This window comes from Megalops cyprinoides, chromosome 14 (genome assembly GCF_013368585.1).
Source record: "Megalops cyprinoides isolate fMegCyp1 chromosome 14, fMegCyp1.pri, whole genome shotgun sequence".
Classification (NCBI taxonomy): domain Eukaryota; kingdom Metazoa; phylum Chordata; class Actinopteri; order Elopiformes; family Megalopidae; genus Megalops; species Megalops cyprinoides.
The window spans coordinates 18,778,282-18,804,757 of NC_050596.1; the positions used below are offsets into that span (position 1 = coordinate 18,778,282).

General features: G+C 43.1%; 2 protein-coding genes across 2 annotated transcripts in view; both read right to left on the minus strand.

Moving 5' to 3' along the window:
* Positions 1-1,844: 1,844 nt before the first annotated feature.
* Positions 1,845-4,191, minus strand: LOC118789277 (SPEG neighbor protein-like). Its single transcript, XM_036545620.1, has 5 exons — positions 4,027-4,191; positions 3,192-3,301; positions 2,357-2,664; positions 2,123-2,264; positions 1,845-1,983 (listed from the first exon to the last, which is right to left on the minus strand). Exons 1-5 carry the CDS (start codon positions 4,189-4,191, stop codon positions 1,845-1,847), a joined length of 864 nt encoding a protein of 287 aa, XP_036401513.1.
* Positions 4,192-7,795: 3,604 nt separating this feature from the next.
* The window catches only part of LOC118788814 (striated muscle preferentially expressed protein kinase-like), a 48,452-nt gene continuing 29,771 nt past the window's right edge, over positions 7,796-26,476 (minus strand). The window contains exons 14-41 of the mRNA XM_036544920.1: positions 26,337-26,456; positions 25,904-26,008; positions 25,418-25,624; positions 24,983-25,106; positions 24,576-24,748; positions 23,877-23,989; positions 23,327-23,495; positions 22,486-22,582; positions 21,495-21,695; positions 20,962-21,019; positions 20,344-20,421; positions 20,066-20,238; positions 19,936-19,962; positions 19,479-19,631; positions 19,023-19,065; positions 18,217-18,285; positions 15,616-18,115; positions 15,217-15,366; positions 14,770-14,886; positions 13,484-13,651; positions 13,150-13,272; positions 12,394-12,558; positions 11,349-12,066; positions 10,471-10,710; positions 9,669-9,892; positions 9,279-9,354; positions 8,967-9,116; positions 7,796-8,607 (exon numbers count right to left, since the gene is read on the minus strand). Coding sequence (XP_036400813.1) covers positions 8,361-8,607; positions 8,967-9,116; positions 9,279-9,354; positions 9,669-9,892; positions 10,471-10,710; positions 11,349-12,066; positions 12,394-12,558; positions 13,150-13,272; positions 13,484-13,651; positions 14,770-14,886; positions 15,217-15,366; positions 15,616-18,115; positions 18,217-18,285; positions 19,023-19,065; positions 19,479-19,631; positions 19,936-19,962; positions 20,066-20,238; positions 20,344-20,421; positions 20,962-21,019; positions 21,495-21,695; positions 22,486-22,582; positions 23,327-23,495; positions 23,877-23,989; positions 24,576-24,748; positions 24,983-25,106; positions 25,418-25,624; positions 25,904-26,008; positions 26,337-26,456 — 6,788 coding nt within the window. The 3' untranslated portion in view covers positions 7,796-8,360. The remainder of the gene's footprint in view (positions 8,608-8,966; positions 9,117-9,278; positions 9,355-9,668; positions 9,893-10,470; positions 10,711-11,348; positions 12,067-12,393; positions 12,559-13,149; positions 13,273-13,483; positions 13,652-14,769; positions 14,887-15,216; positions 15,367-15,615; positions 18,116-18,216; positions 18,286-19,022; positions 19,066-19,478; positions 19,632-19,935; positions 19,963-20,065; positions 20,239-20,343; positions 20,422-20,961; positions 21,020-21,494; positions 21,696-22,485; positions 22,583-23,326; positions 23,496-23,876; positions 23,990-24,575; positions 24,749-24,982; positions 25,107-25,417; positions 25,625-25,903; positions 26,009-26,336; positions 26,457-26,476) is intronic.

Below are 26,476 nucleotides of genomic sequence, written 5' to 3' on the forward strand. Positions count from 1 at the left end.
GGAAAATGTTTCATCATAAAATTACTGTTACAATGCTGTGAAACAATGCACAGTAATGGGAATCTATTTTTCCAGGGCAATGTTTGCACATGTAAATTTGAAATCTCTATAATTCCGCCTTCACTTTGAAAATGAGTCTGGAGAAGTAAGTCCAACTATTCTGCATAGTAATGTGCACACACTGGACATGAAAAGCATAAAAAACACACCCATACAAAAAGAGCTGAGCAGGTTATCAGTTATCCACTTACACATACAATACATTCATTTTAGCAGACACTCTTATTCAGAGCGACTTCCAGCACAACAGAGCATAGAGAGGCAGTACCAAGCACATTTCACAGGTGATAGATTTAGCATTTTGTTGTGTGTAACCTCACTTTTGTTTGGGACAAAAATATATTCATTAGATATGATAATATGTTCATCTCTTTGTATGGGAGCATGGTCAATACAAGTATAAAGTTGGTTTACATCATGTTCACCTGGCTTTCAAAGCTCATTGTGTTAGTTACTGCATGAAACCAAATAAATCTGTAAAATGTTTGGTCAAAGCACTTCACTCTTCAAATCTGCAATTCTTTATTTAGTATTCTCTTTAAGCACAAGAGAATGAATAACACATTGTAACAATTAATGTATGATGAAACATTTTCCAAATCACGAAAGCACATGTATTATTTTATTTCAGTAGATATTCTTTCTATTCTCACAGATAGGAACCAGGCATAGAAAAACTTCGGAATAAAATAATTTGCAGTCATCTCTCTCTCTCTCTCTCTCTCTCTCTCTCTCTCTCTCTCCTCAAACTCTCGATAGTCCATTGTAGTCCTACCCCATCCGCAGTTATCTAGCTTCATTGGGTCAGCTAAGCATTATACAGGAGTTGTCATAGTTGAAGAATCTTTTGTGATTGTTGTCATTTATTTTAGAACATATGACAGATATTGTCAGATTATTACATTTTTTATATAAAAGGGGTCTTTTAAATGCTGTAAAACTAAGTGCACAGATCGAGTATAAGGCCATGCATTTTGAATGGCTACAAATGCTCCAGTGAAGATATGAATGACTGAAACTTCGCCCACTGTTTGCCTACATACCATAACACGGTGAATTGTGCAAGAAACAGTGAGCTCTTCGTTCTTTTATATTTCTTTGAGAAAAAGTGAGACATACAGTCATATTATTGTTAAATCATAAACTTGAAACAGCAAGGTTTTAATGTTGATAGAGACATTTATTGAACTGGCAGAAGATAAATGGAAAGTTGCACAATTTCTTGACCATAAGGGCAGTCCACTGCGTCAGGGCATCTTTGGAAAGGAATCTGGTGGTAGGTAAATGTAGAGTAGCACCATCCTGTGCCAGACCTTTTTAGTTGTGATGTAGGAAGCAACCACAGGAACAGCAGTGCCCTTCACTGATTGAGTGACTCATTTATTCTCTCAATCCCTCCCTCCCTGCCTGAGTGGATCTTGCAATAACAACAGTTTGCCACTAGAGGCGCATAAGGGCAAAAAGGCAAGTAAAGTGGTCACAGATAATATAAAAGTGCCTGGTCAAGGGTTGTTTCAAAAACTGCAAAGATGTACTTTGTTCAACAAGGCATAGCCAGCAGGTCTACATTTGCATATGTTCAGTAATAAGTTGACAGTAATCTAAAGGAGAAAAAGCAGACAGGTTAAGCAGTAGGTTTGGAGCAAGGCATCTTCCCTAAGTAATCCATGCAGTTGTAGGGTAGACAGTAAGGAGAGCTTCTTCTGTCAACAGCTTGGACAATGATGGGTTTTGGTGGAGGGATTGTGGGACATAGAGAAAGAAGGAGCCCAAGGAAGACGGCCTTATAGGACATCCACACGGGCAAATGACTGGTCTACTCCAAGATTGTTCTCCACGAAGACTTCGTATTTCCCTGCGTCAGATGCCTGGGCATTTTTGATTGTCAGGGTTGTGCTCGTGTCCCCTATGTCATAGAATACTCTGAAAAATAGTCAGGTTAAAAGTTAAAACATCACACAACAGAAAATAAAAATAGGAAACACAAATAGCAATATTGGATTATCTGACAGCTGATGAGCCATTATGCCCTTATTTGATATTTGGTGAATAGGACTCAAACCTGTTATCCTCCTCAATGTCGTCCCCATCCTTCAGCCAGCCCACGTCAGGCGCTGGCTCTCCACTGATTTCTGCTTTCAGCACTGCAGTCGACCCTTTCTTCACCTTCACACTATCTGGGCCTTTGGTAATTTTGGCCGGAACTGTAGGAAAAAAACCCTTTCCATCAGTCTTTACTTCTTGCATCACCTTAAGAACACTGAGACACAGACACAGCGAAGCTCCGTGTGCACACCCTCTACTTTGATGCAGGCAGAGTCGGATGTCTGCCCAAACGGGTTCTTGATGGTGACGGTGTACTTCCCCAGGTCTGTGAGCACCCCGTCCCGCACCACCAGGGCCACTACGTCCGGGTCCTCAAACACGTAGCGGTACTTTGGCCCATCTTTCAGCTCCTTGCCGTCCTTGGACCAGACGATGAAGGGATCGGGGAAGGCGCTGACGCGGCACTCCAGCTTGGCGGCACTCCCCTCCAGCAGGACCACATCCTTCAGCGGCTGCAGGACCTTGGGGGGTCCCTTCTCTCGCAGTTCCTTCCGCGACCTGGGGCGAACATGCATCAGTGCAAGAGAGACAGAGCCTCTTACATGTATCATCAACATGTGAATGTACAGGGCAGAGACAAGCTCAGGAGTAAATCAGTAAATAAATCAACAGGCAGAGACCAGCTCAGGTTTATTTGTATGTACATGTAAGAAACCATTTCAGTTCAATTTCTGTTTGATGACTGACAGAGCAGAGAGCAACTCAGGATTAAGTGTATTTAGAGGTCCACATAGAGGAGTGCAGGTCACTGTATTTTGTATTCTGTATTTTGATCAGCAGAGCAGTGACCAGTTCCATTCTACATACTGCACATCAGCCAGGGGCAATTTCAGGTTGGTGTCAACAGGGCAGTCATCAATTCAGCTCTATTGTGTACATGGAAGAAGCCAATTCAGCTCTGTATTTGTAAGTGAATTATGAGGCAGTCCCCAGTGTTTTCAGTTTTCACCTTGAGAAAAGTAGAGTTCATAGAGGGATGTTGGTAGTAAGTTAATAGTGAGGAGATGGAGAAATGTATGCAGTACCTGTGGCCTCGGTATGATGCCTGGATCCGAATTGCTGCCTCTTGGACTTGGGGGTCATTGATGTCTAGGGTGCACCCAGGAGGAGGGGGAGCAACCTTGGCCTTGGACATCTGAAAAGACAGAGAGGAAACTGTGGGTGTGGGTGTGTCTGGGAGGAAATTACCTCTGTGGGGTGTGTCCAGGAGGTAATATCCTTCAGTAAAAGCATGCCCTGGATGAGTGGGCACATCCTAAAGCAATACCTGTGTGAATGTAGAATATTCTGTCCTGTTAACTACATGTATGCAAACATGCATTTTCTTAAATGTATTATTCATTTGAATCAAACACATTTCTCTCAGGAACAGTATATCTGATGTTGTTTTACATAGATTTTAATCATTGTAAAATCCAAACAAGCAAAAATACAAATAAAATCAGAATTCAACACGCGTGTCCCAAGGTTTATCTATGAATGACTTATAATAATGCAGTGATCAGGGCAGTGGGCATGATTAGAATTTATACCTGATTCTTGTTTAGACATAATAAAGGATAGCTTTTCACAAAAATATATCTACAGTTATAAATATTTACATCATTATGCTTTCTCCTGATATAATAAACCCTCATGCCTAAACCACCTTCTCAAGTGCATTTTTTAGTAGCTACAATGTGACACAGAATCAGGAGTCAAAGCAAGTTTGTCACAAACCAAATAAAAACATTACAACTGAATTTAGCAGAAGTCTTCACATGACATCAAGCAGTGTCACACATTACGCCATTGTTCTAGTGTTTTCTGAAATTCAAGGAATGAAAGCACTTACCCTGGCAGTGTCCTTTCGTTCTGCACAGCACAGGCTGTGAGGGTGGCCACCCCCCTGGACCAGGCCTTATAAATGGTGGTCCAGAGGGGCATCGCCTGTCCAAAGGACCCATGGCGGAGGAGGAGGAGGTAGCCTGTACATTCCAAGGCTGCGTCTGCCCTTCTTTGGACCATCTCAGAAGGCTGTAGCATGGCGAAGTGAATAAAAGATGTGTCTCTCCCCCCCGCGGATCACAAGGAGCAGCCGGGCCTTATATAGCCTTCACATCAAATGCCCCAAAGGAGATTCAGGATTCAGGGACAGTAATATAGCGGGCTGGAAAGAAAGGAGGGGTTGGGGGGGCTGTGCCATCGGCTGCTGGAGACTGAAACGTGAGTGCTCCCCAGTGAGGGAGCAAGCAGGTGTGCTTCAGTATGGTTAAGGAGGCGAGTGTTTCGTCCCCAGATAACCTCAGGCTAATGTGTGAGCTAATGCACTGCTTCGTCGCTCCCTCTGCACCCGTGCGAGTGAACAGAATGCCTCCTCTCTTAACTGTTCCAGGCTCAGACGAAGTCTGTTGCTAGGTTAGGTTCTCAGCTACAGAAATGGAACAACAATTCAAAGAGGGGGTCTGCAATTATGTGCATCTAATTATATATTTTGTTCTTACACTGGTAAGTCCGTTTTTGGCAGGATATTATTATGCGTCTTCTTTAGAGGATTCTCTATTTCCCATTCTGACATACTATGGTATTTCTTAACTATCCTTTGTCTACAAAACAAATACACGCATATATTGAACCTAAGTGATTATAGACAGTATGAACAAAGGTTAGAAAACCTTCAGTATCAACTAACACACAATAAATACTCTGTATCTACAGCTACAGTATAAGTTGGCAAACATTCAGCTAATCCCATAACTTCACAGATTTCACAGGGCAAGGGGAACTATAAATGTTTGGCATTATTCAAAACGTCACTTGAATTACAACAGAAAACATTTGTTCAGTACAGTGTATCACTCTCCAAAACATTACATATACCCCATTCTGACAATCAATTTTATTGCTATATTGTGCTCATTTTTTTGTTTTACTTAAAAGAATAGCTCAAGAAATGACAAAAAAAAACTGCTTTTATATGGCCACAAAAAGCAGCCTGTAGATTGTAATTGCTTTATTAGGTTTCTCAGCTGTCATGCCTATGATCCACACCACAGACAAATCACTCCCCCAACACTTTAAATGGTTCCAGGGTCATAAATATTTCAGTACAGAAACAGATTAAAAGAAAAAAAGAAAACACTAGAAAGAGCTTGCATACTTTTATAATCAGTTTACATTAACAAACAGAATTTAAAAAATACTAGAAACACTTATTTTAGCAGTTGTTATGGACATAAGTTCACAGATCAAATGCCTTTTTGGGTACAGGTACAGATGTAGCACTAAAACAGATCCAAGATTCTGTACCATTCATGGTTCCAGCAAATGTAATTGGACCTAACTTGACTTACTGTAACTTCCCCTAGGAGCTGACTACAAACCCGAAGGTTTGCCATATATATATGGATGTTGTGGTAGGTCATCACAGCTGGGATTGGTTTATAGCTGAACTCGGCTGTATCTGTATCTGTATCGGGGGGTTATTACATTTAATTCATACAAAACCACTATGCACTTACCCCCTACAATAGGGGTAAAACTTTCTCCCTAACTTTATGTCGTATGTTTCATTTAGCCCTCTTCATTTTAGCCCTGAGGGGGTGCTATACATCTTTATTTTGTAAACATATTTAAAAAACGCTTCACACATGCGGTATTCTCATTTCTCTAAAACACCTATGAAATATCTTAAGGATGCTATACTGTAAATAACAATACAACTTATTTTGAGTGATTAAAATTAAATGAATACAGTGGGTAAGAAACACAAGAACAGTTTTGTAATGGAATTAGTTATTTGACAGCTTTGTGCCAGAGAACATGCTAGAGAGACAAGTAACTACTTAACATTCTAACATTTAGCCCTAATTTTCAATTACAAATAATATATTTTAAATAAATCTATTGTTAACAATTTTGCTGATATATTTGATCAAAAATATGATTGTAAAGGGAGACTGAAATTCAAGTACTGTATATAACACATCAATGTTGTAAATAACTTCCAAGACCTCAGTAAAAGCACCACACTACTACTCTAATAAACCTTTATTACATGTTTTTGTCAAGCCTCAATACAAATGGTGCCCATTCATTTTTTTAACATTTTCTTTAAAAAATAGAACAAAATTTATTTTAAGAGATTGTTAAAAGAAAACCAGTGTTGTGATCAAATAATATTTTTTTCAGGATTCAGCTCAGGAAAAAAAATGTGACAGCGCTAGAAACATGAATTACATTTACTGTAGTTAAAACTGATTTAGAGGTATGATTTCAAGAACAGACATATACATTCAATGTTCAGGTTGCTTGTTAAGTGCAATTTTAAATAAACAAAGAATTTTCAAAAGTTTTAAAAGCAGAGACAAAAGTGGTCAAGAGGTTCTTCTGAAACTTGGTCTGTATCCATGGTCTGTCTGTCAACCTATCCAGATACCAGCAATATCCCTCCTCACACACAACCAGAGAGGTCCACATCACTTCCTGCTGCCTTCACTCATGACTTCCTGTCTCCATAACTGTCCAATGACCAAGACGTAGTAATAAAGAGGCAAACCGCAACACTTCTACCACAGAGTGTGCTCCAGTAAAATCATTACCTGTGAAAGGGTCTACTACTGCTGACATTATGGACTGTTCAGTTCATTCAGTGATAGGATGTTGACAGATAGACCAAATCTCAATAACTTGCTACAAATTTTGGGAAATAAAAGCAAATTCAGGCTTACATATATAAACACTTCCATCCACATGTGATGAAGAACCTGTGTAACAGTTCAGATGGACAAGCAAACCCCACTGAAAACAGTGCTGCCTTCAGATAGTGCTGTAAATTTCAAAGCTTTTGCTTTCACTGAGTTAGGAAACAGTCCTTTCATTGATGTGGTGGTGTGGATTACCTGTGTTCTAAACATGAAGTATTGACATGTTGAACATTCTTTTGGTGTAAGATAACATGACCATTATCGGAGTTCTCAACAAATCTGTATTTTTTTTTCACCAGGCACACCACCATGTTGCATACATCCAGATGGAAAAGGTTTGGTGGGCCTGGGCTTGATTAACTTCTGTATGGGAGACCTCCAGTCAAAACAGTCTGTTCCTGGAAATTGTGGAGTTTGTGGGCCAGTAGGGGGCAGTCTTTCCTCTGGACAAAGTAGAAAAGCATTTTCCCAGTGCAGTGAAGGAAACACTGTAGAACTGATATGAGGTGAGCATTCTAAATCCATCAAAATGGCTGCCAGGTGGGTGCTACATAGTATTCCTTTTCGAGGTAAATTACCCCTCACACACTGTGTAGTGCTTTGAGATTCTTGAAAGGTGCTATACAGTATGCATGCAATTCATCATTGTTACCATTATTTTTGTCAGAGTTACCAACGGCTCATGGCTCATCTTCATCATCTTCATATTAATAGATGAAAAATCACCTGAGCAACACATATTGTGCATTAGAGCACTCATACCATACTTTAACCATGTGATAACTATAACCACTGAAGTTCCTTACTCTTCAAAACTTCCAATCTATATTGAAAATTTCTGCTATAATAACAACCAGTAACCAATGCTACCAAGAGCATAGAATTATAACATGAAGCATTTATGCAAAAATGTGACCTAAAATTTTAAGTTACCATTGTGGGAGGGATCACAAAATTACACATTTACATTAACGTTTCAGAATAAATGGTGCATAAATCTAGATCCCTGAATCCTAGATCATAGACAAAGCTTCTGTAAAAAATGCAATTCCCCTTAAACCAAAACAGTCAATAGTTATGGGTCATCAGTGTCAACCCTTGAGGCTGAACCCATCACTGAGAATAACTACAAAGGGGGAAGACCACTGGAATTAAGAACAAAAAAGGACAGGATGGTGGCTGGACCAAGGAGCTCCTGGCCAAACAGTACCAAACCACTGAACAGCCCTTTTAGGATGTCTAAGTATGATTTCAGCATGCTCCCCCCAGACTGTCCAGGAGTGCTATGACTTGAGCATGCTCTGTAAGACTGTCCAGGCACTGTAAGTACTATAAAACCCATTCTTGTTTCACGTGGCTGGTTCTTGCCACACAGTCAGGGTCTGGTATGTCCTGCTGCTTCTCCACGACCAGGCTACCTGGCCTAGCCTTGACCCCGGAGCTCCTGCCTCATGCAGACCCCGGAATGCTCTTCCCTCGTTGCCTCCCCTAGTGCTGCCATGACCACAGTCACTGAGTGACAGGCGTGGTGGGCGTTGTGGGCGTAGTTGGTGTTGTAGGTGTGGTGGGTGAGTTCTGGTAGGACCGCAGGAGGACCTTGTGTTTGGTGGCCATCTCGGACCTGCGGCGCTGGTGATCGACTATGAACTCCTTCAGCCGCGTTGTGGTGAAGGTAAGGGTCTGCCTTCGCAGCCTCATCAGGTAGGCGTCCTGCAGCCAGGCATTGGTGAAGCAGTCCTTGATGGTCGGACGAGCCCTAAAACCCAATGTGCATGTTAGAGTAGGCCATTGTCAACTAGCATTTTTATTTGGTGATCATATGGAAAGAAACTAGAGTACAGCATAGTGGTAAGGAGCAGGACTCATAATCAAAAGGTTGCTGGTTGAATTCCCCCCCGGGGTACTGCTATTATACCCTTGGGTAAGGTACTTAACCCAGAAATGCCTCAGTAAATATCCAGCTGTATAAATGTAAAAAAATGTAACCTATATAAGTCACTCTGGAAAAGAATGTCTGCTAAATGCCAATAATGTAACATAAACTAGCCAACATTAGACAAAACCCCACAAAACCATGTCTTAAGATGCTCTTCCCCACACCCCTGCTTCACTCACCACGGGTAGCTGCACAGGATCTTCTTGAGGAACAGAGAGGCACTTTGGGACACATTGGGGTAGAGCTTGTTGGGGTCATATTTCGCTGCCTGGATTTTGGCCTCCGTCTCCAATGGGTCAGTGTCCAGGAATGGCAGAGTTCCACTGAGCCTGGATACAGTGGATTTAATTGGAGAATTTAAAGACGACTCACCTCACATAGTCAGATTACCAAGGATTCGGTAATAGGAGTCAAACTGACTCCTTTGTAGCTTCCATTTTCCATTGAAAAGAATTTGTCATGAGTCCTCTGACTTGGTTAGAGATACTCACATGATGTAGGTCAGGACACCCACACCCCAAATGTCCGCAGGAGGACCTACAACATCCCCTTTCACCATCTCAGGAGCTGCCAGATTGGGGTGGGGAACAGACACAGATGGATGGGGGATGGACAGAAGAAAACTTAGAGTGATAGCATAATCGAGACATTGACAACATCTGAGGAAACCAAGGGTAAAATCACACATGGACAGTTCAGATAAGGAAGCCTGACTCAGTGGTGTAATGAAAAAATTGCATTTCTATAACAGGTTAAGAATCAAGACAATTAATAGCCATTGTTTTGTTTGAAGCCATCCTTTTTCATCCAAAGTTTCGAATGCACATCTTCTCACCATTTAATCTCTTATATTAATGGCTGATGCTGAAGCACAAACTTACACATGTACTCCAGCGTTCCCAGGCGTCGACTGAACTGCTTGGGGAAGAGTGGGTTGCAGGTTTGCGCGCTGCCGAAGTCTATGATCTTGACAGTGTTCGTGCTGGAGACAATGATGTTGTCTGGCTTGATGTCCAGGTGCAAAATCTTGCGGCTGTGCAGGTAGTCTAGGCCCTGCAGTATCTGCACAATGTAGCTCACCACATCATCCTCAGAGTAGCGGAATCTGGGGTGGGCATAAGGGATACGTCAGAACCACAACCACCAGCTCTCTTATCAGTATACACCAAAAGACTAAGGACACAGACATTCTATTATGACCAGATATTCTACTCCTGCGTTCCTTCCCATCATCTGTCTAAGTGGTTCTGGTTGGTCACAGGAGGTTCTGGTGCTGTATGCACTCTCTTGATGACTATAGGATGTTGCCTTTTAGACTGCACCCCATCATGAATGTTCGCAATGAACTAGCAAATCAAAATGCTTACAGTTTTAACAACGGCAGAGACAGAATATTCATTGTGGAATGCACTGAGTTGAACACCTGATTAATGTATTAAGAGTCTGCACTAATCAGTCAGAAAACCTTCAAAAGAACAGTTTCATACACTTCTGACTGTATGCTGCTTCTCTGAATCCCTCTGTATTAAAAGAGTGGGAGCAAACTTTACATTTGGGACACATTACATTATGGGGTTAATATGGAGCTTTGAGTACTGTATGAATATAGGCATACAGACACAAGACACACACATGCACATACACAAACAACCAATATAAGTTGTCCAATATAATGTGTCTAACCTGTCGATGAGGCTGTAGAGCAGCTCCTTGCCTGCACAGCGCTCTGAGATGAGGACCAGGTAGCGGGGGGTGACGTAAGCCTCATGCAGCACCATGATCCTCTCATGGTGGAGGGACTTAAGAATGTCGTACTCCTGCAGCACTTCCTGCTTGCTTGGCGGCTCGTAGGGCACAATCTTAGCCATATAGAGATTGCCTGTGGCATTCTCTCTGCACTCCCTGATCACGCCGTATCGGCCCCTGTCAAGCAAACACCAGGCATATAACATCAGCACAAAGGGGCTACTGCAGTCATACAAATGGACATCTGTTGATATCATTCCTTCTCACAAGTGGATAAAATACAGTGATTTCAAAGACAGATCATTATAATACCACCTCAGTTTCTTTGGAGGAAGCAGATGCACACAAACCATGTGGCATTTATTTGAGGGCTCAAATAAACATCATTATATCCAGTATGCCCAAATCATTACTTACATAGCTGTCAATCTGTCACAATTAAATACCAATTAACAGTGTCATATAGTACAGTACTATTGGCAAATCGTGTCCGCCATGTTACCATAAATTATCACTGTGTATTATGTGTGTATGATGTGTACTATTTAGGCTGGTCCTTGGCAACTCATTCTCTACCCATATTATGTTCAATTAAATGTTTTAAAAACATCTGACCTCTATGTGGTCCTGTCTGTCCTCAGTTACCTAGCCAGTCAGTAACCTAGCCCTCTGCTCTATCAGTTATCTGCTGTCTCTCCTTCGCCAGATATGTGGATTCTATCCTCTGTCAGTTACCTGGTCTCTATCCTCTTTTCACCTGTTACGTGGCCTCTATCCTACATCAGTTACTAAGCCTCTATCCTCTTGTCAGTTACCTGGCTTTCTCATCCATGAAAGTGTATGGCTTCTGAGGCACGCCCTGTCGCAGCGCTGTCTTGTCAGACTTGCCCAATGGAGTCTTGCGACCAGTCGGCGTGGTACGCCCGGTTGGGGTCAGCCGTGAGGGCGTGCTGCCGCCCTCTCCGACGGGACTCAGACTAGTCACCATCACCACAGGGGGAGAAAGAGAGGAGGCAGGTGCGACGGTCCCCGTGGTGACGGGGACGTACAGGGGTACGGAGGAGATGGGCTTGCCGATGGTGGGGGGAGGGGAAACGAGTGGAGGTGGGGAGACAGGAGGAGTTTGGGACAGGGGTGGAACGATATTGATGGGACTTTGTGGTTTGGGCAGTACAAGGGGCGGAACAGGCTTAACGGTGGGTGGAACCTGAGAGGGAGAAGTGGCAGGAGAAGGTGCGGTGACAGTAGTTTTTGTTGGGGTAGCTGGAGAGGGCGTCCGTGCCTGTGTGACAGCTTGATGAGGTGAAGCCTCGTGGGTAGGGGTAGGCGAAGGCGTTTGGGTAGGGGGAGGAGTTTTGGTTGGAGAAGGAGTAGGCTCAGGTGGAGATGGAGAAGGTTCAGTTGCTTTGACTGGGGAGGGGGGAGGGGTCTGTGCTGGAACAGAAGATGATGGTGGGACAGAAGCCGTGGTTACTGTTTTATCGGGCGGGGGAAGCGTCTGGACGATGATTGTGGCTGGCGTTTTGGAAGTCACTGTTGGATAAAAACATTCCACTCAATAAAATGAGCATTTTGTTTGCTAAGGCACTTATAATGGTGTTAAGTGAATTACTGCATTAACAATCAATATATGAATTGAATGAGGTGCTGAAAGCCACTGTTAAATTAAAGAACTGCATTTAATATCTTAAATCTTTTTTTTTTTCAAAGATAAGACTCAGGTAAGTTTCATGGAGAAAAATGGATGGAGAAATGTCTATGATTGAAAAACTGAGACAGAATCGAGAAGATGATGCATGCCTAGAGGCAGCTTCACATCATTATGTATGTCAATGTCCATCAAAAAACCCTTTGCTGTACCTGTAGGGTCCAGGCACACTTTCTCTGAACAGCTGCTGTAGGGCCCCTGGCCAGCTTTGTTGACACAAGCCACCCGGAACCTATAGGTGCCCCCTGTTGGCAGGTCTGCGATGTTGCAGTAACAGTCAGCCACACCTGTGGCTACAATGAGCCAGTTTTCATCACCTGGAACAACAAGATGTAATTCAGCATAACTCAAGACACAGCATTTCAAAACTATTAAAGCAGAGCCAATTGTGTATTAGACACATTATGTGAATAAAAAGTAAGCAGGCATCATATAAAAACAAAATGCCACATACTTAAGATACATTCAGGATATTGGAATTTGTATGTTGAATCAGAAAAATGGTGTTTCTACACATACAGAGGGAATGTTATGCTTACATGGTTTATTAGGTGGAGATAAGGAGTCTAAATTTTTACATTAAATAGATACTGAACTGTGAAATGTATTAAACTGTGGGATTCATTAAAAACTGGAGCTGGCCCATTGACATAATAAAAGGATGAAGACAACACTGAAAGTTAAACTTTAAATGTCTCCCCTGTATTTAGATGTTCTAAAATATGGGCACAAGGGTGGTTTTCAAACAAAACAGACTGCGGCACCAGACGAGACTTTTAAAGTTGATGGACAAACGTTTCAATGGTGAGCATTCTGTCAATAAGTGGAAGTGTATGAGGTGTGTAAGGGTATGTGTAGACCATGTGTGAACTGTGTCAGGAGTGTGTAGGGAGTGTGTAAAAGCCCACCCTCTTTTCTCCTCTCCACAGTGTAGGTGCAGGGACCCCGGGTTTCGGAGGGTTTCCACAGGACCATGGCTGTATCCTTTGTCTTCTGCAGAACTTCTGGGGTCTGAGGACATTTGGGGACACCTGGGACCATGGCAGAAAGATCAGGCAGATTATTGGCTTTGATTTGACTTCATTTAAAATAGAAATGTATAACACCTTATTTATACAGGCTTCTGAGGGATAGGAACTGACTGATAATACAAGGCAGGGCCATTGGCAAACACATGTCTGCCCACAGGGCCTCATGATTGACCCTGGGTCAGCTATGTGCGTATGATATGTATGGACTCACGGGCCAGAGACAGGGTGCAGGAGCTGACGGCAGTAGCTAGGGGGTTGACAGCCACACACTCGTAAAACCCCTCATCCTTCTTGGAGGTGTTCATGATCATAAGGAGCTGCCGCCCGTCAGGGCAAGAAATCAGGTTCATCCTGGGGTCTATTTCAAGCGGCTTCTTGTCTGAAATTGCAAACCCACAAATTCTCACAAGCTAAGATACACCTAGCAGAGATATCCTGACTACACCTGGGTTAGTCATTTCATGGGTCACCTTTTTTAAATAAGCAAGCCCATTGCCCTGAAACACCATAGATATAATCACTATTACATATACAGTATATATTACATTAGATTGATTACACAATCAAGTGCTAAGATCCTGTTCAGCAAAAATATTATCTGAATATAATCACTATCTTTGTACCATTTTCAATCTACAGTATGTAAAATAAACTTTAAATCATTTTCAAACATAAAAATAAAAGCAAACATAAAATTGAAACAGTTGTGTAAGCTTGTTTAATTTAGATATTGTGTAATCTAATACATGTTTCATTAGTTGTTTATTTAACACCAAACACCAGAAGCTGAAACACCATCCTGAACCTACTAATGAGGACTAATGAGACTACTGCGTATAGATCCAACACTCTGTGCCGTATCACACGATGCTGCAAACTCAGCATTGTACGCAAATGTATAATGTCCTTTTATTCTTTCTGTAATGAATTCATCTGTTAATCACTCTTAATTTACTCTCATGTTCATGCAAATAGCTGCCAGCTGCCTTACTTGTATTCATCCGGTTAATAACCATTGGTATATGCTTTTGAATTTTTTAAATTAAATCCTAAAAATTGAGGAGGCAATCCAATGGTTAAAAGGGAACACCAACAATGGCCAGAAATGTTTATTTCTTTGTGCTGTATCACTTGCAGAATTATTTATTTTACTAATGACATTGCGAAATAAAAATAGAATATAGGACTGAATCAGCTTTGGTTGAATTCATTACCTGGGATAATAAAAGTTTTAAAGTTTAAATCCCACTGAATATCATTAAACTGAATGTACTCTGTACAAACAGTCTGATTTCATTTAAAATGTGTCAAAACTTTTGGGTTTATTAGCAGACCCTATTCAAACACACACATCAGTGAGGGTAATGGTCATTTAAGACAAATCAGCATATTCTGAGGAAAAGGGAAACCACAGTCAGAGATACAATTTTGTGCTGCAACAATGTGCATTGTCTGTAACATACTCCCTCTAGTGAAGATGGGGGCCAGTGGCACTACCTTTCATCCAGCTGATGTGTGGGTGTGGGCTTCCAGCTGGGAGACAGCTCATAGTGATGGGATCCCCCTCCAGAAGGATATGGTCCCGCAGCTTAATGTGGAACACAGGGGGGAAGTCTGAGGAGGAGATAGACATAAAAGTCCCATAAAGGGTTAAAACTGCAATGGCAAAAAAATAAATGATGTACCATGCAGGCTGCTTTAAATCCATAGACTGCACTTGACACTGCTTTCTCAGCTTTACTCTGATAAGTACACAATGTACACAGGCAACATGATGCTTCACGCAGGTGTTTTCATAATGGCAAACAAGATCAGAAGTATGTCCTCATTTTTATTTAACTGGTTGAATACAGTTGACTTGGAAAGTCTCAGTGACAAGCATAGGGCAGGGAAGTACCAGCCCTGCATATGAGCATCATGGGATACAACAACACAGAGGCATACCGGAGGCCAGACGCGTGTACTGGCGGGGTCGAAGCGAGCCATTCTCTCTGGTGATGGCCGACGGAATGTCAGGCTGGGAGACCGTCTTGTCTTTCCTGCTCCTGGTCAGGCCCCAGCGGTCCCACCTTGACCTGCGTTCGCGCTCTGAGTCTGTTGAGGACACGGTGCTTATGTTACGACATGGCTTCTCCCACTCATCAACAACCACTGGGAACAACGGCTGAGGAGGGTGTGCACATAGTAAAACATACAGTAAAGGTTCAAATGGGAGCATGTTACATAGTACCCTGGCCATTTTAAAATATGTAGTCTGTTTGTTTTAATAAGTAGTACTTCACCCACTCCAAATAGCATACAATCAGAAAAGAAGATGGCTAGAAGGAAAAAACACTTCCTTACCTTTGATAGCTGACTCAGACTGGATGCTGGACGTGGACTCTAGAGACTCTGTGGACACGGCAGAGCCTGACTGTGATGCCAGCTGGTTCTGTGGAATGCCCATCTTCTTCAGGTTTACCCCCTCAGAGCTGGACCGACGTAAGAGGGAGAGTAAAGGTGTCCTCCTGTTCTCCGATTTGACCTCCTTCTCCTCTTCCTTCCTCTCCTCTGACTGACTGCGCATTCTCATCGAGATTCCCGCCACCTTGGACTCGATCTTCTTGCGCATTGACAGAAGTGGCGACTCGTTGGCCGTTTCGGGACCCCTGGCTTCCTGTTCCTGCATAGGCTCTGCTCCCTCATCCAGCCGTACCATCTCCACCTCCTTCTTGTCCATGGACTTACTGCGGCTCATCGACCAGGAAAGCCTACGTCTGGGAGCGGTGGGTTGAGTGGCCTCCTCTTTCTTCTCAGCTGTTGGACCCCTCTTCAAACGCAGAGAAAGTCTCTTCATAAAGCCGACGTCCTTCTCCACATCCCTTAGGTCCTGGACAGACCTGTACTTTTCTTCCAGCCTCCTGGGCAAGTCAGACTTCACAAACTCCAGAGGGGCACCGACAGGTCCTGGGCGGTAGACCTCCTCACCCAACACAGGAGATACAGGTGAAGACTTCTCTGCTTTCGGCCTGGTGAGAAACTTTAGACTACGACTCAGAGATGATTCACGCTTCCTAAACTTTGCCTCAAAGATCTCCTCAGAGGTAATGTCCTTAATGTCCCTCCCAGGCGAGGGCTCTCGTTGAGGAGAAGGCCGAGTTTTGGCTGGACTGGGTTCCCTGGCTGGTTGATCGGCCACTTTGGAGAAGACCGCAGGGTGCTCAGTTGAGACAGCAGGCTCGGGTTCTGAAGGAGGAGGGGCGGTTGTGGGTGCAGGAGCGGGAGCATAAGCAGCTTCAGAGGCACTGTCTGCCTGTAGAGAAGGGACCGTGATGGTCTGTATAATGCTGGCATATGCAGAGGTCCTTCCATCTGGTAAAGTGATGAGAGCAGGTGGAGAGGGTGACACATAAGGTGAGACAACACTCGGTGGTGACGTCACGGGTGAGCCAGTGGTAATGTTAATCTCAGACGATTTCTTCCCTGCCCTCAACTGCTCTAATTCCTGTTTTCCATCCTCCTCACTCTTCTTCCCTTGCTCTATATTTTCCTCCACAACAACCCCAGGAGTAGTCGCAGAGAGAGGCTCACTCTGGACCTTATCTGTTTCTTCTGATACGCTTATTTCCTTCTCCTGATAACTAGTTTCCATCACACTTTCATCAATATTACCCTTTTCTAACTCACAGTCAGCTTTGTCCTCTGCCAGCTTGTTTTCCTCCTGCACCAGTACATCCTGGGTAGGAGTGGGTGCTTTGGAAGAGATGTCCCTGGGTGTGACAGGACGGGAGTCCAGCTTAGTCTGGTCCGTGAGAGACGACATGGATACCGCTTCCTGTAGCCGACGTTCCTCTATCTGAGCCAGGGGTATCTCCAGAGGAGCTCCAAAGCGCCGGTGAAGAGGCATGGGCTCGGTATCCCCCTGGCTGAAGGAGGCACTCTTGCGGAGGATCTTAGTCTTTGGGGTGTCATCTCTGGGTGTGTCACTGGAGGCAGCCCTGATCAGGGGAGGAGGACCCAGTCGCGGCTGACGCATGTACCTTTCTAGTGAAGAGCTCCGTCTCTCAACACCCACACCAAGAGTCTCTAGCAGGGGGCCCCGCAGGCCGCCCATCTTGTTGTCCACAGAACCCCCTCTCAGCAGCCTCTGCCTCATGAGCTCCAGTTTCAGAGCATAGTCTTCCTTGCTCATTTTGCCAGCCCCAGGACTGGGACTTCTCCGAGGCAGCTCCATTGAAACAGCCTTTTTGAGGCTTTTTTGGGTGTCCCCCATAGCTCCCTCTGGGGAATCCTCCTCGTGCTTGATGTGGAGGAGCAGGGCACTGTCAGCAGAGCCCCCTCTCCTTAGCTCTCCTCTTCTGGGACGTCCCTCTGATTTGTCCATCTCCATACTAGAACCCCTGCGCAAAGGCCTTTTCGGCTGCTCTGGCCTCTTGGCGTCCTCAGCAGATTCCTCATCCGAAGACCCCCTACCCTCTTCTTGCGTTGCCCTCTTCCTCGTCCGTCCCCTTCCGGTCACCTCTCCGCCCTCGTTCCCTTCGCCGATTGGTTCACATTCCATAGGTTCTGCCCCGCTGCTTGTGAGGCCTACCCCCCCACTAGTCCCGTTGGACCTTCTCACCACCTCATCGTCCCCCGGAATCTCATTTAGGGACATTCTGGATCCAGAAAACTCCATAGTTAGAGGCATAGGAATGAAGGGCAGCTCATCAATGTCTTCATCTGAATCCGAAGATGAGGACGGTGGCGGGGTGCCCTCTTTAAGGTGTCTGGGAACGGCGATGGACACATGACTGGTGGAGTCATCCAGCAGCTCAGGAATTGACCTCATCACCATCTTGGATTTATAGCTGATAAGTGATCGCTACAGAGCACACAGGAGCACACATGATTGCAGTGAGGCCAGAGAAATTTCACATCATGGACTCTCAAAATTAAGTTCAGTAAAAATGAGGTCCTTCTAACCTGCCACTTTCTTCGCGATAAGAACTGTTTCAGAGCCTCTGTGCTGATGGTCTTCCCTTTTGTCAAAGTCTGGTTGAAAACATATCAATTTTTGAAAGAAGAAGCAGGCAGCAATATATACTTTTACCTGTGAGCATGACAAGCAAATCATAGCTAATTACAACTACCTTGAAAACATCAGAAAATCCTACCTCACGGCTTTCATAGAACTAAGGACATGGGCACCAAACTGCAAACATTGATGATCACATGTGTGAAATATCAGTTTAAATACTGCATTACAAATTTCATTAGAGAAAATATATAGGAACAAAACTGTAATACTTACTCATGTAATACATACTCAAAACTTACAAAACTATAAATATTGTTAAATATTAACAATATTTTCAATCATGCTTTCATTAGAAATATGAATACATCTACTACATGGTAGTATGTAAATATTTCTGTTGGGCTCAATTAAAGATTTTTGTGTGAAATAGCCACAAACGACCATGAGATGGCAGTTGGGTTTACTGATATCTTTCATATGCTGTATAACCCTGATGTAGGGCATATTTTAACTGAACTTTTGTATTCATTTTCCAAGAATACTCTTTGTCTTTTAGACTAATCTGGATATGCTAACATAGCATGTGGTCAAGTCTGTCCAGTTATTTCCTGTGAATGACAAGAAAAACATTTTCTTTCACAGCATGTATTTCAATTGAATATTTGTCTGATGACCACTAAACTTTAATACTACTGTTGTAATATTAGCCATGAAACCATTATTTCCATGAATTTCTGCCATTTTAACACACCTTAAACCAGGGGTGACGAAGGCATTCATTGGCATCAGGCCTCCTGCAAAGAAAAACCAGACAACACGCTTTGGGTTGGGGTATCTCCATGAAAAACAACCATTCCACTGGTGGCTTTTGAGTCAAATGTGTCAAATGTGGCAATTATCTGCTAAAAATGCACGAATGATTCACCAAGCGTGTCAGGCAAAGCCTGCAATAACACACTCAAGCAAAAGGATTACTTCAGGTCACTACCTTTGTAGAACACCACATTATTGTATATTTCACCTACAGTGACTGGTTATTTAATTCCACCAAACTTTGTACTGCCTACTGCATCCTAACTGACACACAGTCCTTCAGTGGACCTACCCATCAGAGTTTAACATCAAATACATTAGCATCTGTCCAAGCTGTACAAACATTCTCAGAATATCCAGAAAGGTCTCAGGAAAAGATATTGAGGTTACTCACAATCTGTCTGCCACAAGCAACTTGATGACGAATCCCTTGGCTTCACGGCACAGGTCAGTAAACATACTTTCTTCAAAAGCCACGTTGTAATTCCTGATGTTCAGCACAGTGGTACGGTCATTCTCCCCCGCGAAAGGAGACACACCAGTAAGGCTGCAAAGAAATTCACCATGTCAACATTTTTTACTGCTATAAACATGTACTATTTTTACTGTATAACCCTCTTATTTTTGCTCTGACTGTCTTATTGTAAGGCAACATGATACATTAGCCATCCAAGATCACTTTAGTCTGTTTTTTTCTGTCAAGAATTCAATAGCATGTCATTATTAGCAATGAACTTTACATTTTATGTTGACAGTCAGTATTATTTTTCAAGAGAAATGAATGCACCCATTTTTACTATTGAAGTATAGAAAATGTGAACCACAGTCTATCAGACATGCAGGACACATACCATAAATATGTTATTACTCCAATTGGCCTGTGAAGAGAGAATAAAGAATTAGAAGAAGATTCACGATTATTTGATGACAGCTAGATTTTAACAGGAGTCATTTAGTCTCTGTAGACTCCAAGCAATTTACCAGATGTCCGTTGCCTTGGAGACTGGAGTTTGATTAACGATCTCCGGGGCAACAAATTCAGGGGTTCCATATTTGCAGTACTGCGCGTCATCGGACGTGACTTGCACGGCATTCCCGAAATCACAGATGCGGATCTGATCACTGCTGGGGTCCGCCATGAGAAGGTTCTCGGGCTAGAACAGACCACAAGCAAAGGCCTGGTTAATCACACCCCAATGCAGCATGTATGGATGAGACTTGAATGAGATTACCAAGTACAGACAGAATATCGTGTTTACCTTTATATCGAGATGAATGATGTTGTTCTGATGAAGGTAGCTCACTCCCTCCAGCACTTGTCTCATGCTTGACCTTATCTGCAGAAACAAGATGTGAAGGGATTAATCTGATTCTGTCATACTTTTTTGAACACATTGTCAGTCTACAGGCGATCTCTAAGAATTCTGCACACAGGGTGTGGAGGGGGAACTCAGTCCAGCCTGGCTGTATCATCATACAACAGAATATAACAATGTCTGCCTCAACCATAATGAACATCACAACCTATGGACCACACTCGTAGTGGACCTTACACATAAGAGACTTTACTCACTGTGGACCTCAAATACTGCTGGGCCTCACTCAATGTGAGCCTCACTCATGGGTCTTAATTGCCACCAATGGCCTCAAATTTTACACACTATGGACCTCATACAAGACACTGTCAGTCATTCACTCACTGGGAAAACTCTGCCTCAAACGTGCATCTCCTACACAGGAGCTTCCCATGTCTGAATGTGCTTAGTAGGAACAGAGGTGAACAACCTTCCACTGAAGCACTTAAGCAGGGTTCACACATGCATATCTCAGGTCTGAATCTGCTCCTAAGAAACTTTCTCACTGTGAATACTACTAACCTCAGCCTCCATGACAGTGGACTTCTTGGCAAATCGGTCCAGAAGCTCCTCGTGACATCTTCACATGCTTATTAAGGCTAAAGATCTCTGGGTACAATAGATGACATTGGGTAAAGCTGTAATTATGCATATACGAGAAAGGCCAAAGAGCTCTCTGCAGTGCAAGTCAACTAAATGGCAAGCTAATGAATGACTGTGTGTCTTAGCCTTCAGGATTATTAGAAAAGCATGCTGTACAGTACTGGCATGACATCCTAACATTCTGATAGATGAGCCAAGAGAAAATCCCAGCCTCTGGAGTGTTTCCAATTGGCTCTTTCAGACAGATATCTGGAGGAGAAACAGTGTAGAGCCTTTAAAAATATCCACAAACCCAGTGAGGTCTGTATTGGCATACTGTCTTACTTAGCATGGGCCCTTTTTTAGACTTTAGACCTTAGATCTTACTGAAATGTAAACAGTGTGAAAATTTGGTGTTAATTGTTAATAGTCCTTCAACCTCACTGTCATGGCAACCAGGATGAGAAGGATACAGCTCCGTTATGATGATGACAGTGTTCTTCTTCTCGAAGGCATCATGGAAGTACAGCACCCTCTGGTGGTCTAGCTGAGATAGCAGGCTCAGTTCCCTCAGGGCTGAGGCCTTCTTCTTAGCTCTTGCAGAAATGAACTTGGCTGCACACTCCACCTTCCTGGCTTTCTGCGTCACTCTCTTCACATAGGAGAAAGCTCCCCTAGAAAGCAGCCCCTTTTATTTCAGCCACTAAAGGATAGTTACCATACAAGCGCTTGCTATCATTTAATGGTTAGTGTTCACAGCAGACCCAGTTCCCACAGAAACATCAGCTGAAAATGGTTCTAACTGCAACACTGTTCTATTGCTAATCGTAACAAACTTGGTAAAGTTTCTTATATGGTGGCTATAATTGCCAAAGTTCTGCTCAGACCACACCTAATACCTCTAAAAAACACCTAAAACAATCAATCAACAATCAACAATCAATGTTGAACAAAGAGCAAAAGACACATCATAAATCAGTTTTTATTTATTTATCCACAAAAAATAATTGTACAAAAGCCTTTGCCAGCATGAATGAATGTTTAATTTTGTGAGAAATAGTGAAATTATAGTAAAAAGTTATAGTAAAACATACACAAAAATAAGATTAAAATAAGATATTTTATTAGGGTTAGGGTTAGGGATACAGCAAGTTATTAAGCTTTACAAACAAATTGCCATCTCCTGTGAACTAATTTGAAACTAATTTTGGAAGGTATTCTAGAAACAGACTGATCACGTCATTGTGGTTTTCCCTAATATCACTAGCTAATCTATACAAGTTGCCTTGGATAAGGCAAGAAGTTAATAACAAAAATGTTTTTTTTTGCACAGGAAACATGGGTCAACATGTGAACATGAATAAATCTTTGCAATATCACAGAGGAAATTCACTTTGTTTTGTCATTATAGCTGAAGGAAAACCCCTAGTCTGTGGTCTGTACTTCTTTGCCTAGGAGACTCACCTGCCAATCTCCTTGTGTACATCATAGTAATCTGTCAGCCTGCGCATCTTCCTCAGAATGGACCCCTCATCCTCCATGGTCTCCTCTTTCTGTTTGGCTGCAGGATCATCCATTTTGTGGTTAGTGCCCATCTTACAGAGTATCTCTGAGTGCTGCTTTACACTAATTAACAGTCTTGGCTCACTATTTCATTCAGCATTCCAGAAAGAAGGTCCTTTTGGTTTGAATAATAAAGATGGCTTGACTGCCCTGCAGTCCTTGAGTTTCACTTGTCCCACAGTAATATTCTACAAACTCGTATCAGTTATCACTGGATCAAGCCAAGAACTCAGCGTATTGCAATTAGAGAAGTAGAAGTATCTTGGCATTAATAGCAGAAAGTAATTATTTTCTCTTGATTTTTGGAATTTTATTCAAATGTTCTTTTTGTTCTAGTGCATGCTTCTTGTATAAAATTCATAGATGTGTATGTTGTTCCTAGTAGCATACCCTATGTATATCATGTTTCCTTACATCCTGATAACCATGGTAACCTTTCGGTTGTTTTTTTTTTATTTTAGCCAGATGACTTCAGAATAGGGCAAGCAGGGACTCCTTATGTATCCACAATCTCAATGTGTGAGGAGTCCGACTATGTGAAGGACCACCAGTTGTGAGGTTACCTCCATAGAAGCAGAGGGTCAAGTGTTAAAGCAAGTGAGACTTCAGAAACAATGCTTCCTTTGTTAATACTGATGACACAGGGAGCAAGGTCTTAAATTAACCATTGCTGTATGTTTTGTGTAACTTATTACATGTCATACCACAAGAAATGTAGAGACATAGCAGGTGCAGTTCTTACCTGTATGGACAGTGAGCTCAGCCTTGCAGGATACAGATCCTGCCAGGTTTTGTGCGGTGCAGGTGTATACACCTGAGTCCTCCTCGCGTGTGTTCAGGATCACCAGGGAGCATTCGTTGTCATCGTACACAAACGTGAAGTGGCTGCTCTCTGATAATCGGGTGTCATTCTGAAATCAACCAATAAACCAATAAACCAACCAATTCATCAATAAATCAATCAAGTCATTGATTCCTAGTTTAACAGCTACAACTGCTTTCAAACTTGAGGATGCCCTCTTGAATATGAAATTCAGACTTTGAGCGCTGTGTGTGATGTGTGATTTTTCTGTGGAAGACCCTGTAACACATAAAGTGCCATCTAGGGAGATAAAGTTAAGGGGTCAAAGGTCAGGACTAAAATGATTCTCCATTATTTTACAGTAACACCCATCATACTATTTTTTTTCTGTCACCCATGCTTCATTGTTAATCAATTTATTGGTAATGGAATGTCTCTCCAGTTGTCAGAATCCCATGGCTGAAGCCTTGCCTGAAATAGAAATACATACCTTGTACCAGATGATGTCAGGAACAGGCTTCCCTTCAACAACCACCACAAATCGAGGTGTCTCCCCCACGCTCACATCCAGGTCCTCCATGATGGATTCAAATGTAGGGGGTGCTGCAGGAGATCGTCAGGATGAAGGCAGTGGTATTATCCACAAGGTCGATTTACCAAAGACATACCAGTATGCAACTGTGCAATAGGCACAAATGTTACTTGGTTTGGAACACACCTTATGTTGTCACCGCCTCATGCTCTTTGACCTTACATGTGTATTAAGTACATTTATAAAACCCCCTATAGTATTTCAAAAGGGGACATTAACATGTCCAGTAATGTTTATAGATAAGTATAAAACAAAGTACTTGCTCTCAACTGACACTTGTACAAACTTATTGCTTGTACAGTTATTTATCACTGCTGTCTTCTTCAGTCAAATTTGAACAGACATTTATTTCACTAAAACTTCTAGGAACAGCAAGCATGGGCAAAGCATGCTTCAGTGCATACTTGTATTTTCCCACGAACATAAGAACACAGTTGGGAATTTTAAAACGGTGGCCAAAAAATACCAAACTTCTATGTGTATTAGCTGAGGTATAAGCATGCAATTTGGAATATTGCCACAAAACCACTTGAAACTGTGTTCTCCCCTCACAGATTATTAAGAGCAAAGAGTGGAGCCCCATCCCACAGGAGTCACCTGCAGACTCCAGTCTCAGGACACAGGAGTCGGTGCCGAACTGGTTGCTGGCTGTGCAGGTGAGCTGGCCCACGTCACTGTTCCTCGCCCTCACCAGCTTCAGGGCATGCTGGGAGTCATCGGGCATGCTCATCTCAAAGACCCCCGGCCTGTTCACCAGCACCTCGCCCCCCCTGAGGGCGGCAGACACTGCTGTCTTCACTGTGGCCATAACCGCCCTCACTAACTTTAACGCAGCCACAGAGGGCTGTAGTACAGATTACAGTATTGTCAGATCTTGTTGTTATAATGACTCAGCTCATTACACGAATTCAGATGACTGATCCAGGCACGTTTTTCCAGATGAGTCATTCAAATGGCAGAAAACAAAGAAGAGAATAACAGTGGTGACTGTGCAGGTGACTCACATGTTCCATGTTACTGTGGCCTGAACGTGGTTGAGCGTGATGGTGATGCTGATGGGCTGATTCTCCACCACATAGACAACGTCTGGCTTGTCAACGATAACCGGAGCTTCCTGAAGATAGGGACCTGCATGCAAGCACTAACGGTTCAATGCAGTGCACTTATTCACGATACTTGTAAAGCTTGTAACATTTGTCTATGTTCAGTTGTACTTGGCTTCCGTTGCCTAGTCAGGTTGTACAAGTTAACTTGCTTATGCTTACACTCACTGCTCTAGGAGTGTTGTTAGCCTGGTCTGACACTGTTGCTCATTTAACTTGGATGGATACACTTATGTTCTATTGTGCAGGAAGTCGCTCTGAATAAGAGCATCTGCTATATGCATGTAATGTAATGTAATGTACTTATCTAATCCCTGAGTGCTCTGTTTGTCATACCTCTGTCCACAAGCTGTACCGGATCCGTTGGTGGGGAGGGTTTGCTGAAGGCTTTCTTGGTGGTTGACATGACCCTGAAGGTGTAGCACATTCCCTTGGAGAGTGAGGTGGCCGTGTATGAGGTTTGCCTCAGGCTAGAGGCTATGACGGTCCATTGGGCTGATCCCACTACTTGCTGTTGAACAGCATACATCAGAGAGCTGGCATCTGAAATTACAGTGGCAACATTTTCTGGAGATGTGCACAGATGGCCCTATTACAAGTACAATGACTGTGACAATTCAAAACCACGTGAAGTGTATGCTTTTTGAAGTTGGATTTCAATAGATTCAATATAATTTTACAATAGGTTTGAAGATTTGAAGCTGGGGTTGATGGAACAAGCAGATTTATTTGCTAAAAAAAGAATACAATGTATTGGTGCTACACTGTGCCACCTTTGTGTCAAATACAAAGTGTTGCTGAACAGGCTGCTTAGAGCAGTACCTATAGAGGGATCCAGCCTCTTCGGCCTCTTCCAGCTCAGACTAACAAGCTTTCCTGTTACTGCCTCCACAACAGGAGGGCCATCAGGGGGGTCAGGCACCACATCTGCAGAGCAAACACAAGATCAGCCTTGCACACTCACACACTTGCACACACTCATAATTGCGCATATGCTCTCTCTCACACGCGCACACACACACACACACACACACACTCACAGAAATTTACATACTTGTGCACACACACTCACATGCATACACACTTGAACACAGACACAGACACACACACATGCAGACACCGGCCCTCTGATGTTGTCAGAGGTCTCGTGTGACCACACACAACTTTCATGCATTTAATATATTACTGTATAGTACAGAAGAACAGCATGTATTACAACATAGCTCGTTACAACAGCAGAACTCCTACCCCTTACCTGTGACATACAAGTGAGCGTAACAGGCAGCCTTCCCCACTTTGTTGGAGATGACGCTCTTGTACACACCCCCATGGGCGTGGCACACTGAGCGGATAACCAGGCTGTGGATGTCCCTGTCTGCATGGGGAGGGGAGCAG

Bases quoted from the DNA above. Each gene is read 5' to 3' on its own strand.
- LOC118789277 (XM_036545620.1), bottom strand. From the start codon at position 4,191: ATGCTACAGCCTTCTGAGATGGTCCAAAGAAGGGCAGACGCAGCCTTG. The intron at 3,302-4,026 runs GTGCAGAACGAA...CTGTCTTTTCAG, and splicing joins CCACCCTCACAGCCTGTGCT to ATGTCCAAGGCCAAGGTTGC. The intron at 1,984-2,122 runs GTTTGAGTCCTA...ACTATTTTTCAG, and splicing joins GACATTGAGGAGGATAACAG to AGTATTCTATGACATAGGGG.